The sequence below is a fragment of the Episyrphus balteatus genome, chromosome 4 (assembly GCF_945859705.1).
Source record: "Episyrphus balteatus chromosome 4, idEpiBalt1.1, whole genome shotgun sequence".
NCBI lineage: Eukaryota > Metazoa > Arthropoda > Insecta > Diptera > Syrphidae > Episyrphus > Episyrphus balteatus.
Window position 1 is genome coordinate 11,913,590 of NC_079137.1, and position 13,968 is coordinate 11,927,557.

General features: G+C 28.8%; 1 protein-coding gene across 2 annotated transcripts in view; it reads left to right on the forward strand.

Moving 5' to 3' along the window:
* LOC129918241 (zwei Ig domain protein zig-8-like) overlaps positions 1-11,700 on the forward strand; it is a 64,269-nt gene extending 52,569 nt beyond the window's left edge. Inside the window, exons 3-6 of one of the 2 annotated variants that reach the window (XM_055998660.1) lie at positions 10,657-10,894; positions 10,954-11,171; positions 11,258-11,363; positions 11,433-11,700. In XM_055998660.1, the coding sequence (XP_055854635.1) occupies positions 10,657-10,894; positions 10,954-11,171; positions 11,258-11,363; positions 11,433-11,536 (666 nt within the window). In that variant the 3' untranslated portion in view covers positions 11,537-11,700. The remainder of the gene's footprint in view (positions 1-10,656; positions 10,895-10,953; positions 11,172-11,257; positions 11,364-11,432) is intronic. The other variant, XM_055998661.1, reaches the window with a different exon arrangement.
* The last annotated feature ends 2,268 nt before the right edge of the window (positions 11,701-13,968 follow it).

A 13,968-nucleotide genomic window follows, 5' to 3' on the forward strand; every position in this document is an offset into this window, starting at 1 on the left:
CATTAAATTAATGTAAAAATTCATGGCAAATGAGCCAATGTAAAAATTCATTAAATTTAAGAATCTTTTTAAGAACAAATTCATAAGGGAATGAATCTTTCTTAAAAATTAAGAATAAGTTCTTAAATTTTAAGAATTCTGTTCATAAACAAATTCGAAAAGTTTTGAACATGTTTAAGAAAAGTTTCTTAGATTTTAAGAAAAATTCATACAATTTAAGAATTATTTCTTAAATCTTTTTTTTTTCTTCTATAATTTAAGAACAAAGTTTAAGAAAAGTTTCTTACATTTTATGAATATTTCTTAAATTTTATGATTTTTTTCATAAATTTCGTAAAAATTCAAATGAAATTTTGCTTAAATTTTATGAAAAAAATCATAAAAACTATGAATTTTTCTTAAAGTTTTATGATTGTTTTCATAAAATAAAATACGCTTTTCATTAAAATTTATGCAGTTATTTATATAAATGCATATAATACATTACCATTCCAAGCCTTTAATTTGTTCCTAAAAAATTGTATTCCAAACAAACAAACTGCAAAAGAAAACAACCCAAAATCTTAAAAAAAAAAATAAAAATTGTTTTTAAAAATAAAAGAAATTATTAAGTTATAAAAATGTTTTATTGATCACTATCATTTCACTATACATTTCACTATAAATTAATTTAATTTTACTTCTTTAATGGATGCATCTGGAAAGATAGAAAAAAGTTTGTGTTAGTAAAATGAATATGTAGTATTTGGTTTAAAAAAAGAGTGTGTATACACATGTACACGCGACTGAAGTTATACTTCTCATTCAGTATATGTAAATGAATTTCATTTGATATTTTTAATTTCTATTATGAAGTAATTAATCCACACTTAGTTTTCTTACATTTTTATCAAGTGAACAATAAATTAATTCTTTCATCCTCCTTGCGTCCATGTAGTTTTCAATTTATTCTGTGAAATTTACACATGTTGTGCGGTTCAGAACGTACGGTATATGGTTAACGAAAGTAAATGAATTGCGCATAAAATGTGCAATATGGTAATTTTATGAGAATTGTGTGTGCTTCAGCACTAGTAGTAGCAATATGCAACTTGCAGGGTTGCTACAAAGCTCAAAAGTGAGCTGAGCTCAGCTCAAATTTTGAGCTAGCTGACTTTTGAGCTACATATGTACCATAGCTCAGCTCATTTGAGCTGAGCTGAAAGTGAGCTGAGCTGATGGTTGAGCTGAGCTGTTGGGTAAGCTGAGCTGTCGGTGAGCTGTTGGGTGAGCTAAGGTAAAGTGAGCTGAGCTGTTATGGGTGAGAGGATACATTGATTTTTATTTGGAAAATATAATGAAATATGAAGATATTTTAAACTTTTATAAAACACCACAGCTTAAGATGTTTGGTTCTAGTTATTAATGGAATTATTTTAACACATGGATATTTTTATAAATAAAACAGATAATTTTTCGTGATCTTTTTTCTTGGTTTTTTAATAGTAAATGTATTTCTATTTTTTTAGTAAAATATTTCTTTTTTTATCATAATCCGATTTTTCGACTTTTTTCAAAAACCCGAGAAAATCGCCTTTGAAAGTTGGGGTAAAATTTTTTTTCGAAAAATCCCCGAATCTTTGAACGCTCCTAGAAGCTAAACCGCTTGAGAGCAATTTTTGGGACTGATGCCAAATGATAGCTTGTGTCATGGGCCTACGCTTTGCACATTGTCAGATTTTAAAAAAATCGCCTTCCATGTTAAACCGCCACATCATGCCTATTTTTTCAGAATCGTGCCTATTTTTTTTTTACTTTTAAGTTCTCCCGGTTTGAGAACGCGTGGACCTACAGGGATGGGAGTTGTACCCAAATGTAGGTTAGAGTCCCCGCTACCTTTTGGCATCAAAAAAATTTTTTTCATTTTCTTCAAAACTCCGCGATATAGGCGTTCGAACGCTTTGATCTAGAAACAGGGGAGTGGTGCCATATAAAAGCTTATATTCTCAGCTACCCGATAGTGGTATAATCCGGTTTTTCGATTTTTTTCAAAAACCCGAGAAAATCGCCTTTGAAAGTTGGGGTAAAATTTTTTTTCGAAAAATCCCCGAATCTTTGAACGCTCCTAGAAGCTAAACCGCTTGAGAGCAATTTTTGGGACTGATGCCAAATGATAGCTTGTGTCATGGGCCTACGCTTTGCACATTGTCAGATTTTAAAAAAATCGCCTTCCATGTTAAACCGCCACATCATGCCTATTTTTTCAGAATCGTGCCTATTTTTTTTCTACTTTTAAGTTCTCCCGGTTTGAGAACGCGTGGACCTACAGGGATAAGAGTTGTACCCAAATGTAGGTTAGAGTCCCCGCTACCTTTTGGCATCAAAAAATTTTTTTTCATTTTCTTCAAAATTCCGAGATATAGGCGTTGGAAGTTGGGGGCGCTCACTTTCAGCTCAGCTCACTTTCAGCTCAGCTCAAATGAGCTGAGCTATGGTACCTAGCTCAAAAGTGAGCTAGCTCAAATTTGAGCTGAGCTGAAATGTGAGCTTTTTGCAACCCTGGCAACTTGCCACATGGAAATTACCACATGCAACTTGTCACATGCAACTTCCCACATGCAACTTGCCACACGCAACTTGCCACATACAACTTGCAACATGCAACTTGCCACATGCAACTTGCCACATGCAACTTGCCACATGAAACATGTAATTTGCAACGTGTTGTGTGTTTTATGTTTGCCGTACTGTGGCGTACTGCATTTTAAATACTAAAGTACTGACTACTCTAAAGGTGAAACGACAGACCTGCTACCCAGGGTGATCGCGTCATAATCCCTTTGACATTCTTGTCAAAAAGTAAATTTTCATACTCACCCTCCCATAAGAAGTATAACTTCAAAAATCGAAATAGCTAGGAGGTTAAATTATCTAATTCTTACCTTATTGTAATCGGCACCATTAGACTCTGGATATGAAAAAAAATAAAAAAATTGAATAAGTTGGGGAAAGATAAAAATATAAAGAATTTAGGTACCTATGAGAAATGTTGATAATATTAAGTTAAAAAAAAATTTAAATATTTAGAGAAATAAAATAAAATGCAACACTTACTAAATTCCATGTTTTGCTTTAGTTTGCAATGACAATTTCAATTGTACAGGATTTGTTGAGAATCGCCTTTAATATGGTTTTTACTTTGTGTTGATTTTTCCCCCTTTGCCGGTCCAAAGTTGAAGATTACGTACGTGCCTCCATATTTCACAAAAATATCAAATTACGATTTTCAATTTTAAAATATGCACCTATAGCAAAAAAAAAGAAAATATATTTAATAAATCAAAGAAAGCAATATTTAACATTATATGTTTTTATACTTATCTGAGTATATGGGAAAGAGGCAACAGGAACCAACAATATTTTACACTTTTGCAATGTCTTATACTCTTCAAAATTGTCTACGTGGTTAAAATGCTTAACACTATAAACAATATCGTCTTTTATTCACAAACTTTAATATCTTGTTTCGGCAACGACCGTCCACTTTGAATATCAGATTTTAAATTTAATCCTCAAAGAAATCTAAGGCATAGATTCAGAACAACAGTTATTATTTTCTAGATTGATGAAAAAGTACATAGACTTTAAGAAAATATACTTAAACACTCAAAACGTAAGAATTTTTTCATTAATTATATGTATACTTTCATAATATTTAATGAATTAATTCTTAAATTTTGGAAAAATATGAATTTCGAACATAAAAAGTATGAACAAATTCTTAAATTTTAAGAATAAGTTCTTAATACCGAATACAGGATAACGGTAAAATATTCCTTGTTTTTTGATTAATGAAAAAATACATTCATTTTAAGAAAAAATGAATTCATTCTAAGAAAAAATACTTCAAAACACAAAATTTATGAACTTCTTACAAATGTAATTGTGAAAATAGATTTTTTTCAATTTTAGAAGGGAAAAAAGTCAATTTTAAAAATTATTTTAACTCAAAATACAACTGAATGGAAAATAATAGTAAATTTCATTCATAAAAGTATGTCCAGATTCTAAGATTCAGCAAAATATTCTTTCAAATTGGAGCTAGAAGTTTATGAATTTATTCATAAACCTTCGTATTTGTTCTTAAAAAAAATTCATAACAAAATTTTCCATAGGAAAATTTTTATGAAAGCTGATTCTTAAATTTTATGAATCTTTCTTAAAACTAAACTTTTTTTTTAAGAATTTGTGCTTAAATTTAATGAATTTTACTTAAAAATGTATGAATTTTGGCTTATGAACGAGATTCATAGTTTTTAAGAATAATACTTTTTTCAGTGTACCAATTTTCAGCTTGCTGGGAATTAATGTAACCTCACCCCCTTATTTTAGTCTAATTTGACCGGACTATTAAGGTTGAAAACAATAATAAAATGAAATTGCAAGTTAAAGAAGGGCGTTACTATCGTTACTTGTGTGACACTTTTACTCAAAATTTTATTTTAAAATTAAAAACCAGATCTTGAAAAGACTGGAAAAGAAACAAAAATAAACAAAAACTGTCAAATTAAAGCAGAGCGTTACAATTGTAACGGGTGTGACAATTTTACTAAAAATTTCGTTAGTGAAAGATATTTTAATTAAAAGTTAAGCACAAAGAGTTCTAGAAAGATTTAATAAAAAAAAAAAAAACAATAAATAAACTAAAATTGGCAAAATAATGTAGAGCGTTGCAGCCCTAACGGGTGTGAATCTTTTACTCAAAATTTTATGAATGAAAGATTAAAAGTGAAACAGAAAGGGTTCTGGAAAGTTTTAATTAATAAACAATAATAATAATGCAAACCAATTTCATCCCATTGCAAAGGAGATGGCACATTTTTCTATGGAGCTTGGGCCCAGTGTGTTCACTAACGAAATTGGTATCAAATGAAAGGTGACGGTAAGCACATTACGTGGGTACAATATTTTCAAATTCGTTAGTGGGGTTTTGGAGATATTTGAGTTTGAAGTTTCGGATTTCACAATCAAGATTTCAGCTAATTTTTCGAACAATTAATCGTAGAATGCGTAATAATGGGTGTACAGAAATAATATTGGTATCAAATGAAAGGTATTTCTCTTGTCTATAAATCTGTATCAAAAGTTTGATTCTTTATTAAAAAAAATAATACATATTAGGTATTTACTTCTCAAAAGGTGATTTTTTTAAGCGAGGCATGTGCCATCGAAATATCAAAATATTCAGTGGTGACATGCACTTTGTTTTGCAATTTTTCAATAGCTTAATGTAATACCTTTAATTCTATATATAAAATAGTTCTTTAAAACATACAAAAACCTTATAATAAGCAAAATACACAAAAACGCGCTGAAATATGCCTATTAAATAATAAGAATAGAAACTATAGTTCAGTCAATGGGGAAAAATCTGGAAAAAGCTATGACGTCAGCTAAGTTTGAATGCAGTATTGAAGAGGGGTTTATCCCAAGTAAAAATCTCAGATTGCGTATTGTTTGGTCTTGTGGGGCGACCGCCATTTTGAAAAACGCATATGTCTCAATATCTCGAGAACGACTGGTCGGACAGAAAACTAGAAAAGACTTTTTAGATTGGAAATTAGTTAATCTTTCTTTTTCTAGTTCATCATTTTTCTCTAGGAGTTATTATTTCAGAGTTACACTACCGAAAATTGTGTGTTTTTTGATATTTTAAATATTTTAAACAACCCTTAGAGTTAAGTGCGGAATTACTGAGAATGAGATACTTTGCGGTTCTGTTACTCTGAAAGTATAACTCCTATAGAAAAATGATGTACTAGAAAAAGAAAGATTAACTAATTTCCAATCTAAAAAGTCCTTTCTACGCATTCTACGATTAATTGTTCAAAAAAATAGCTGAAATCTTGATTTTGAAATCCGAAACTTCAAACTCAAATATCTCCAAAATCCCACTAACGAATTTGAAAATATTTTACCCACGTAATGTGCTTACCGTCACCTTTCATTTGGTACCCATTTCGTTAGTGAACACACTGGGCCCAAAAATGTGCCATCTCCTTTAATTCACTTTGTTTTGCAAAATTAACATTTGCCTCAGCTACATTACATTTTTAAATTTCACTACTTTTAAAGTATGTAATAATTTTTCAAACTATTAATTTTTCTCAAGGAAATTTTTGTCTATCAGCTTCCCTTTTATTTTTATATTTTTACTGCATAAAAAATGAAAAACAATCTTGCTTCTTCGATTTCTCTTCAATTCCTTGAACTTTTTTTCAAGGAAAGTAGAAAAAAAAATCATGAATAAAAAAGAAGTCAGTCAATATTCAATTTATTGTATCCCAGGATGTGAGCCTTCCCTTTTTTAAAGAAATACAAAAAAAAAAAAACTGACTAAAAAACCAGGAAAGAATTATTTCAAGACCAAAGAATAATAAGAAATAATAATAGTACACTGGCCTTGCTCTGCCCAATCATCAGTTGCACGGAAGTCAATATAATCATCGTCATCATCCTGACTATGCTATTGTGTGGGTTTGAGCGGAAATTTGTCTTGAATGCATCCGGTTGGTCATTTTTGACTTTTCTCTCTATATAAAACATCACTTCAATAAAATAAAAAAAATAAATTTATATTTATATCAATCTTACGATTCATTGAAAATGTTATAATAATTGAAAATATCACTCATACGCCCCCCATTCTATCCATATACAGACACACAAATTGAAGAAAAATATGTGAGATGTTATATGCTTTCCTGATTCTCAGGAACCCTTATTTTCCTTTCCAATTCAATGAGCATTTTATCAATACAAATGAATGTGTATATACATATACACAACATATCTAGGATAGCCTTTTCAATTAGTTTGATTTTTCATAACTGGTATATGATTGGCAACAGAGAAAGGATGTCCTTTTTTTTTTGCTTTCTTCCTTTTTTTTTATTAGCAACAAGGATTCTCGTTCTTCTAAAGCCATGTAGCTGCAGCAGCAGCAGCAGCTATTGAATGGAAATGTTTCAAGGAAAACACACAGCTTATTCAATTCAATTCGATTTTGATCTTAGGGATTATAGGAAGGTAGAAGAAGAAGTAGACTTTAGATTATATTTTTTTATTTTTTGCTAGAATGTAGATTTTAGAAAATAAAAAAAAAAATTCTTAATGTTTATTTTTGAGATAAGATTTTCCGAGAAAGAAGATAAATACACAAAACTATGCCTCAGCATAGAACAACAAAACATCATGAAAACATCAAAATGAATGCAAAGAATTTTCAAATTTACTCAATTTTCAAATCCATTTGGTAAATACTCATACCTTTGAATATATATATTTTGAGGTAAAGAAATTGGACACAATTTGCGAATAGGTTGGTACCTAAAATGAAAATTGGTTTGTCTGTCTGGTCGATTGCGGTATATAAAAGAGAGATGTAGAAGAAACCCTTTTTCCATTAGCATCGTCGTCGTTGAATTTATGTTTCATTTTCGTAAGAATATTTATTTGTTTGCAAAAGATTTTCCGAAGAGAAATCAAATGGTTTCGGGCAAAATACAAAGCTTTTGAATCAACTTATTGCATACAAAATGATAATAACGAGCCAGTCCTTTCAGTCAGAAATTTTAATATGCATTAGGTTTTTGTTTATTTGTTGGTTATGTCAATAGTTTCAAAGGAAATGTTTAATATTAAAATAAATGTACATAATCGAAGAGTACGTTTTTAAGATTTTGGTCCTTAAACCCTTTAGTAAATTTTGTTTCAATGCAGAAGATTGATATGTACTTTTAAAATATGAAAATTAATAAGTCTTTTTACAAAAATACAAAAAGCAAAATTTCTTCGTTTACAAATACATAAAGTAGGGCGTTGACATCGTTACGGGCGTGACACTTTTACTCATAATTGTATGAATAAAAGATATTATAATAAAAGCGAAAACAGAAAGTGTATTTGAAAGTCTTAAACAAAAAACAATGATAAACTACATTTTTAAGTAGTATCATTCGTTACAGGTGTGACACTTCTGCTCATAATTTTATGAATGAAAGATATTACAATTAAAAGTATAAAAAAGGGTTCAGAAAAGCCTTAACAAAAGAATAATAATAATAATTAACTAAAATTGCCCAATTAATGAAGAGTATTTCTTTCGTTTCGGGTGTGACACTTTTGTTTATAACTTCACGAATGAAAAATATAAAAATTAAAAGTAAAACAGACACGTTTGTGGAAGGCCTTACACAAGAAACTAAAATTTTCATTTGTAAGTAATGCGTTTGCAACGTTACGGGTGTGACACTTGTACTCATAATTTTATGAATGAAAGATATTTTAACTTAATGTACCTATAACATAAAGGGTTTTGGAAAGACTGAAACAACAAGCAATATTAACTTAAGTTCTTAAATGGAAGTGGGTCGTTACAATCGGTACGGGTGTGACACTTCCACGATCTTTGTAAAATAAAAAAAAGTTTAAAAAAAATCAAATTTCAAATAAAATTCATTCATTTGCAAACCAAATTCACCTCTTTTACTGAAATGCATAGTTTTTTTTTATTTCCTAATTTCAATTCAGTGATAATAAATTCGACTCATTCTTCTCTTAAAATTCTTGGGGTTAAAATACTCATTTATTATCATTCTCAACTAAAATCTTGTTGCCTACAACAATGTGATGCTTTGGGTCTTATTAACATTATTTTTTCCGACTTAAATTTAACCTAGTTAACCTAATTTACTTTAACGTGATAATTTATATCAATTTAAGTTCATTTATCCTCACCTTTCTCATTTAGTACTTTATTTATAGTATTTTTAGGGGAATCTCACCAAATTTCAAGACCTTTTTTTTTTGTCTTGCATTATCACATTTATCCTCATTCAATTAAGCGCGTAATTTATTTTTATATTATATTTTTTTTTTGAAATGCCTCTCCTTAATAACACTTAACATCGATAGAGAGTACGTCCTTTGGCAAAGGATCTAAATAAATTATAAATATCCTATTAAATCTGTTGAAATTTTTTTTTTGCTTTCATTTTTTTTTAGAACATAAAGAAAATTACAAGATACAATTACTATCCCATGAACAAAAAATGAAAACGAAAAAAAACGGAAGCTCAAAAGTGTTTATTTATTTCGATTTTTTTTTTTCATGTCTCGTTTTTTTTTATTTTCTCGTTGGCATAATTGCTCTACGCTTGAAAAAGATAAAAACCTTAGAAAATTTCGTCTTCTTTCAATCACAAAAAAAAAAAAAAATGAAAAAAATAAGCAATAAGGAATATTTTTTTTTTTTGTGTTGTTGAGTATATCGATGGATATAAAGAAGATACACAGATAAAGGCAACACAGAAAAATCGATAAAATGTAACAAATTTCTTGTTTACGCACGTTGAAGATAAGAAGACGATGAAAAAAAAGAAGTTTTATTGAGATATCCATCGATTGATTCTTTGTACATGGCATATCCTTGAAATTTCTTGTTTTTTTTTTTTTGCCAATAAGATTTCATAACGATATAGATAGAAAGCCAACAAGATATCAGCGATATATCGAAAACGATTCATGTTGAAAAATATGTTTATTTATAAAATATTCCAACATAATAATTTTGTTTTATTTGTTGCCTACGTTACGTACCTACACGCCTTTGGAGAGGCTTTATTTAATATCCTTTCATATTGTATCGTGTTTTTTTTTTCTCATCCTTTGCAATGGAATATGTGTAAAAAGTAAATTTATTAAACAGAAAATCCTTTTCTCATGTATTTTTATTCTGCTTGGTAAAGTACCTTACACCACTTTAAAGGATTTTTCTGATAAATTCATGGCTCGAGATCTTAAATAAATATTTCTTGTGAAATAATCATAATAAGGAGAGCCAATTTTTCAAAACGGATTTAAGGACAAATTAAAACAAATTTTTTGCCATGCAGAAACTAAAATAATTCATTCGATAAGACCATAGAATACCAATTATTTGTCACTTTGCAAATCAAATTCATCTTTTATTTAGTCAAGAATGATTTTTTTAATTGCTTGGGAAATAACTTTTAACAATGCGAATTGACGTACAAAATTTAAAAAAATTACTTAATTTTATTTGCAAAAGAATGAATTTGACTTGCAAAAGGATGAATTTGATTTGCAAGAGTGAATTTGACTTGCAAAAGAGTGAATTCAATTGGAGAAAGGGTGAATTTGATTTGCAAAAGGGTGAATTTGGTTTGCAAAAGGATGAATTTGATTTGAATTTGACTTGCAAAAGAGTGTATTTAATTTGCAAAGGATGAATTTGATTTGCAAAAGAGTCAATTTGACTTGCAAAAGAGTGAATTTAATTAGAAAAAAAGGTGAATTTGATTTGCAAAAGGGTGAATTTGGTTTGAAAAAGGGTGAATTTGATTTGCAAAACAGTTAAACACCAGGTCGAACAAAATAGAATGATGTTTGATCCATATTTTTAAAAAAATTGCTTAAAAAAATGATATCCCTAACATATTAAGAATGGATACGGTTACTACATTAGTTTTGAGGTTTCGTAGTCAGTGTCCCAAACATTTTCAAAGAAGAACCACTTTAGAATATTGTATTAAGAAAAAACCATTACTTTTGTGACTTATTATCAAAATCACTTATAAATGTAAATATTTCTAGATTCGCCGACTGCTGAACAAGCCCGTTTCTTGGGTTCGTGTCCGTGATGATCACATTCTGACAGTAGACCAAACAACTTTTATAGCTGACCAACGCTTTCAGTCGATATTTAAAGGCGAAAACGAATTCACATGGTCTCTACAGATAAAATATGTCGCCGAAGCTGATATGGGCTGGTATGAATGTCAAGTTTCCACAGAGCCTAAAATGAGTGCGAGAGTTTATCTGAAAGTTGTTGGTAAGTTAATTCACTATTTCCCAAAATGAAAAAAAAATTCAAAAAAAATTATTTTTCAGTTCCAAGAACAGAACTAATTGGCGATCATAATCGTTTCGTCAAAGCTGGCAGTAAAGTTGCCCTGCATTGTATAGTCAGAGGCTCACTAGAACCACCATCGTATATCATTTGGTTCCAAGGATCAAAACAAATTATGAATGACAACAAACAAGGTTGGTTCATGCAGATCGATCGTAATATCTTTGGCAATCATACAGATCAACAGAATACGGTAAGGGTGTGTACCTATTTAAACCGTTTTTTGAATGTCCTTTAGGAAGATTAATGATTTTTTCCTATTTTTGATCGTTATAATAATTACAGATAGGATCGTTGATAATTCCGTATGTTAAGAAAAAGGACTCTAGGAATTATACTTGTAGTCCATCGAATAGTGCACCAGTTACAGTTGATCTGCATGTTCTAAGTGGTAAGTTTATTTGAACATACATTACAATTACAATTATTCCAAAAAGTTCATTATTTTTTTTTATTACAGGTGAATATTCAGCATCAGCGATAATGTCATCAGCTGTAATCAACAGGCACAATTTTTACTATCTTCTAATAATATTAATTGTATTGGCATTTCAAAAGACGTGACTAGCTTATCGAATGTATTCCAGTTGGAAAAATTAGACTTTTTTGTAAATAAATATAAAAAAAAATTGAATTAAAATTAAATTTAAAAACTATTTTTATTTTTAATGAAATTTGAATTAAAACGAAAAAATACAAAACAAAATGTTGTGACAGAAAAAAGAAGAAAATAAACGATACAAAAAAAAAAATGAAATAAAATAAAATTAAACGTAAAATCAAAATGGGAAAAAAATTATTACCTACAATTAAAAAAAAATAATAATAATAATATAATTAAATAAAAGTAGATAAATTCAAAATGAAACGATTGTAATAAAAATTATAAATTTAAAAGAAGAAAAGTGTGTATATAGTTAACATTGTAAAATAAATAAAAAAAATTAAATTTAAATTATTATAAATTATAATAACAAAAAAAAAAAAGAAAAACAAAAATTCCAATTAAATGAACATTTTATGACAAATTGAGTTGAAATTTATTTTTTTTGGAGCAGATAATAGACAAACACATATCTAGTATTTTACAATACTCTAAGATTTGACCAACTTTAGTTTTTGTTTTGTGTATCAAAATCTTGCGTAACGAAACTTTTAACTATGAAATTTATAAAGGCACAATGTTATAAGCTAAGTGAAACAGAAAACTATTTCATGATATTTAAAAGTAGCAAAATGATTACTTTATTTACTTCCAAAGTTAAAAATTTTAATATTCACTGATATTGATCGAGTAATTTGCAGTCGAAAAAAGTTTTTTTTTTTAGAACGGGGGCAAGGGAAGTTTGAAAAGTTCTCGGCCTCACCAATGAAACGCAATAAATTTTAAAACTTTTCTTATTCACACATTCCATCTGTGTTTCCATTAACTCTGTTACAAATAGATTAGTTCAAACAAAATTGCAATACAGATAAAAATACGCGACCAATTTACCTAAATGAAACTTCACATACAATTAGGCTATTTGGGGAACTAAAATTTACTTATTTAAACAACGCCTTGTACTAACTGATTGATTAACTGACTATTGAAAAATTGGCATTTAAAGAAATAAACATATAGCAGTTCGAAAAAATGTATTTATTTTATTCGTTTTTTTGCTATGAAAAATAAACTAATAAAGTGAATCTTCTTCTAAATTTTTTTTTTTTATTTCAAAAATCTTTTCAAAAAATGCCGTTCTACCTTCAACATTGGAAACCTTAGTACTTTTTGGAAAACTGTGCAAGTTTTAAAAATTATAAACTAGTGTTAAAAGATACAAATTTTTACTTGCTCTATAGGGCAAGTATTGGTTTCGTGTCGAAACAAAAATTTGAGGTTTTAATCAAAACCAACATGACGATGATGGAAAATTCCAAAAAGTGGGTCTCGCAACTCCGTCCGTGCGTCTGTGCGTCCATCTGAACACATTTCCACAGCCTTAACGCGTGGACGGATTTTCTTCAAATTTGGTACAGATGATTTTTATGGAATTCTGAAAGTTGGTTTTTTTTGTTTTTTTTATACCTATCTCACCTAGAAAGTGTTTCTCCCATACAAATTTTTCAATTCAAACCAAATAACTCAAAAACGGCTCTAACGATTTTGATTAAACTTTGCAGACGTAATATTCGAAGAAATTGCAATAAGACTGCATTTTAATATATATATAATATTTTTTTCATTTAACAAAATTTTGCCCTAATTGTCGGTTCTTCCCCAACATCAACAAAATTTCTTTAAATTTATATAGAGGCAGCTCTTAAAATTATTAAGTTGTCTTATTAATATAATAAATTTTTTATCATCTGAAAACTTATTGTTCCAGCTCAAAATATTTATATCGACCATGTCTTTACAACATCTACAAATAAGCTAGAATTTTTTGAACCCAATCAGTTTTCATCAAAAACAGCAAAAAAAACAATCGTTTTTCTCTTTTCATCAATTTTTTTTTAATGACAACCTATTATAAATTTTATAACATCTGAAAGCTTATTATTTCATCTTTTATATGACGTTTCAATCATATTTCTACCATGTCTACAAAAAAAGTAAGAATTTTTTAAAGCCAACCATGTTGAAATTTCAAACTGAGATTACGGTACTTCCTGCACTGGTGGCTGGTCATCGGAAACAAATCTCCACAAGTGTTTTGAGGTATTTTTCAAGTTTCTCAATTTAAGATTGTGCAACTTGTAGTGCTCTAGATCAAAAGATATAACGTGTTTAGAAAAAGGACATCTTTTTACCGTTATCTCAAGATTTTGAAGATGAAATTAATTAAAATTTTATACAATTATAGTCTATTTAATTACCTATCTACATTATAAATTTCATTCATCTATCTATTAAAACAAAAAAGTTATAATCAATTGATTTTTCTTGTCGCTTTTTCGTTTCATCGTGTTTCAAATCACTACCATACTAAAGAAGTTTTCACTTCAAAAAT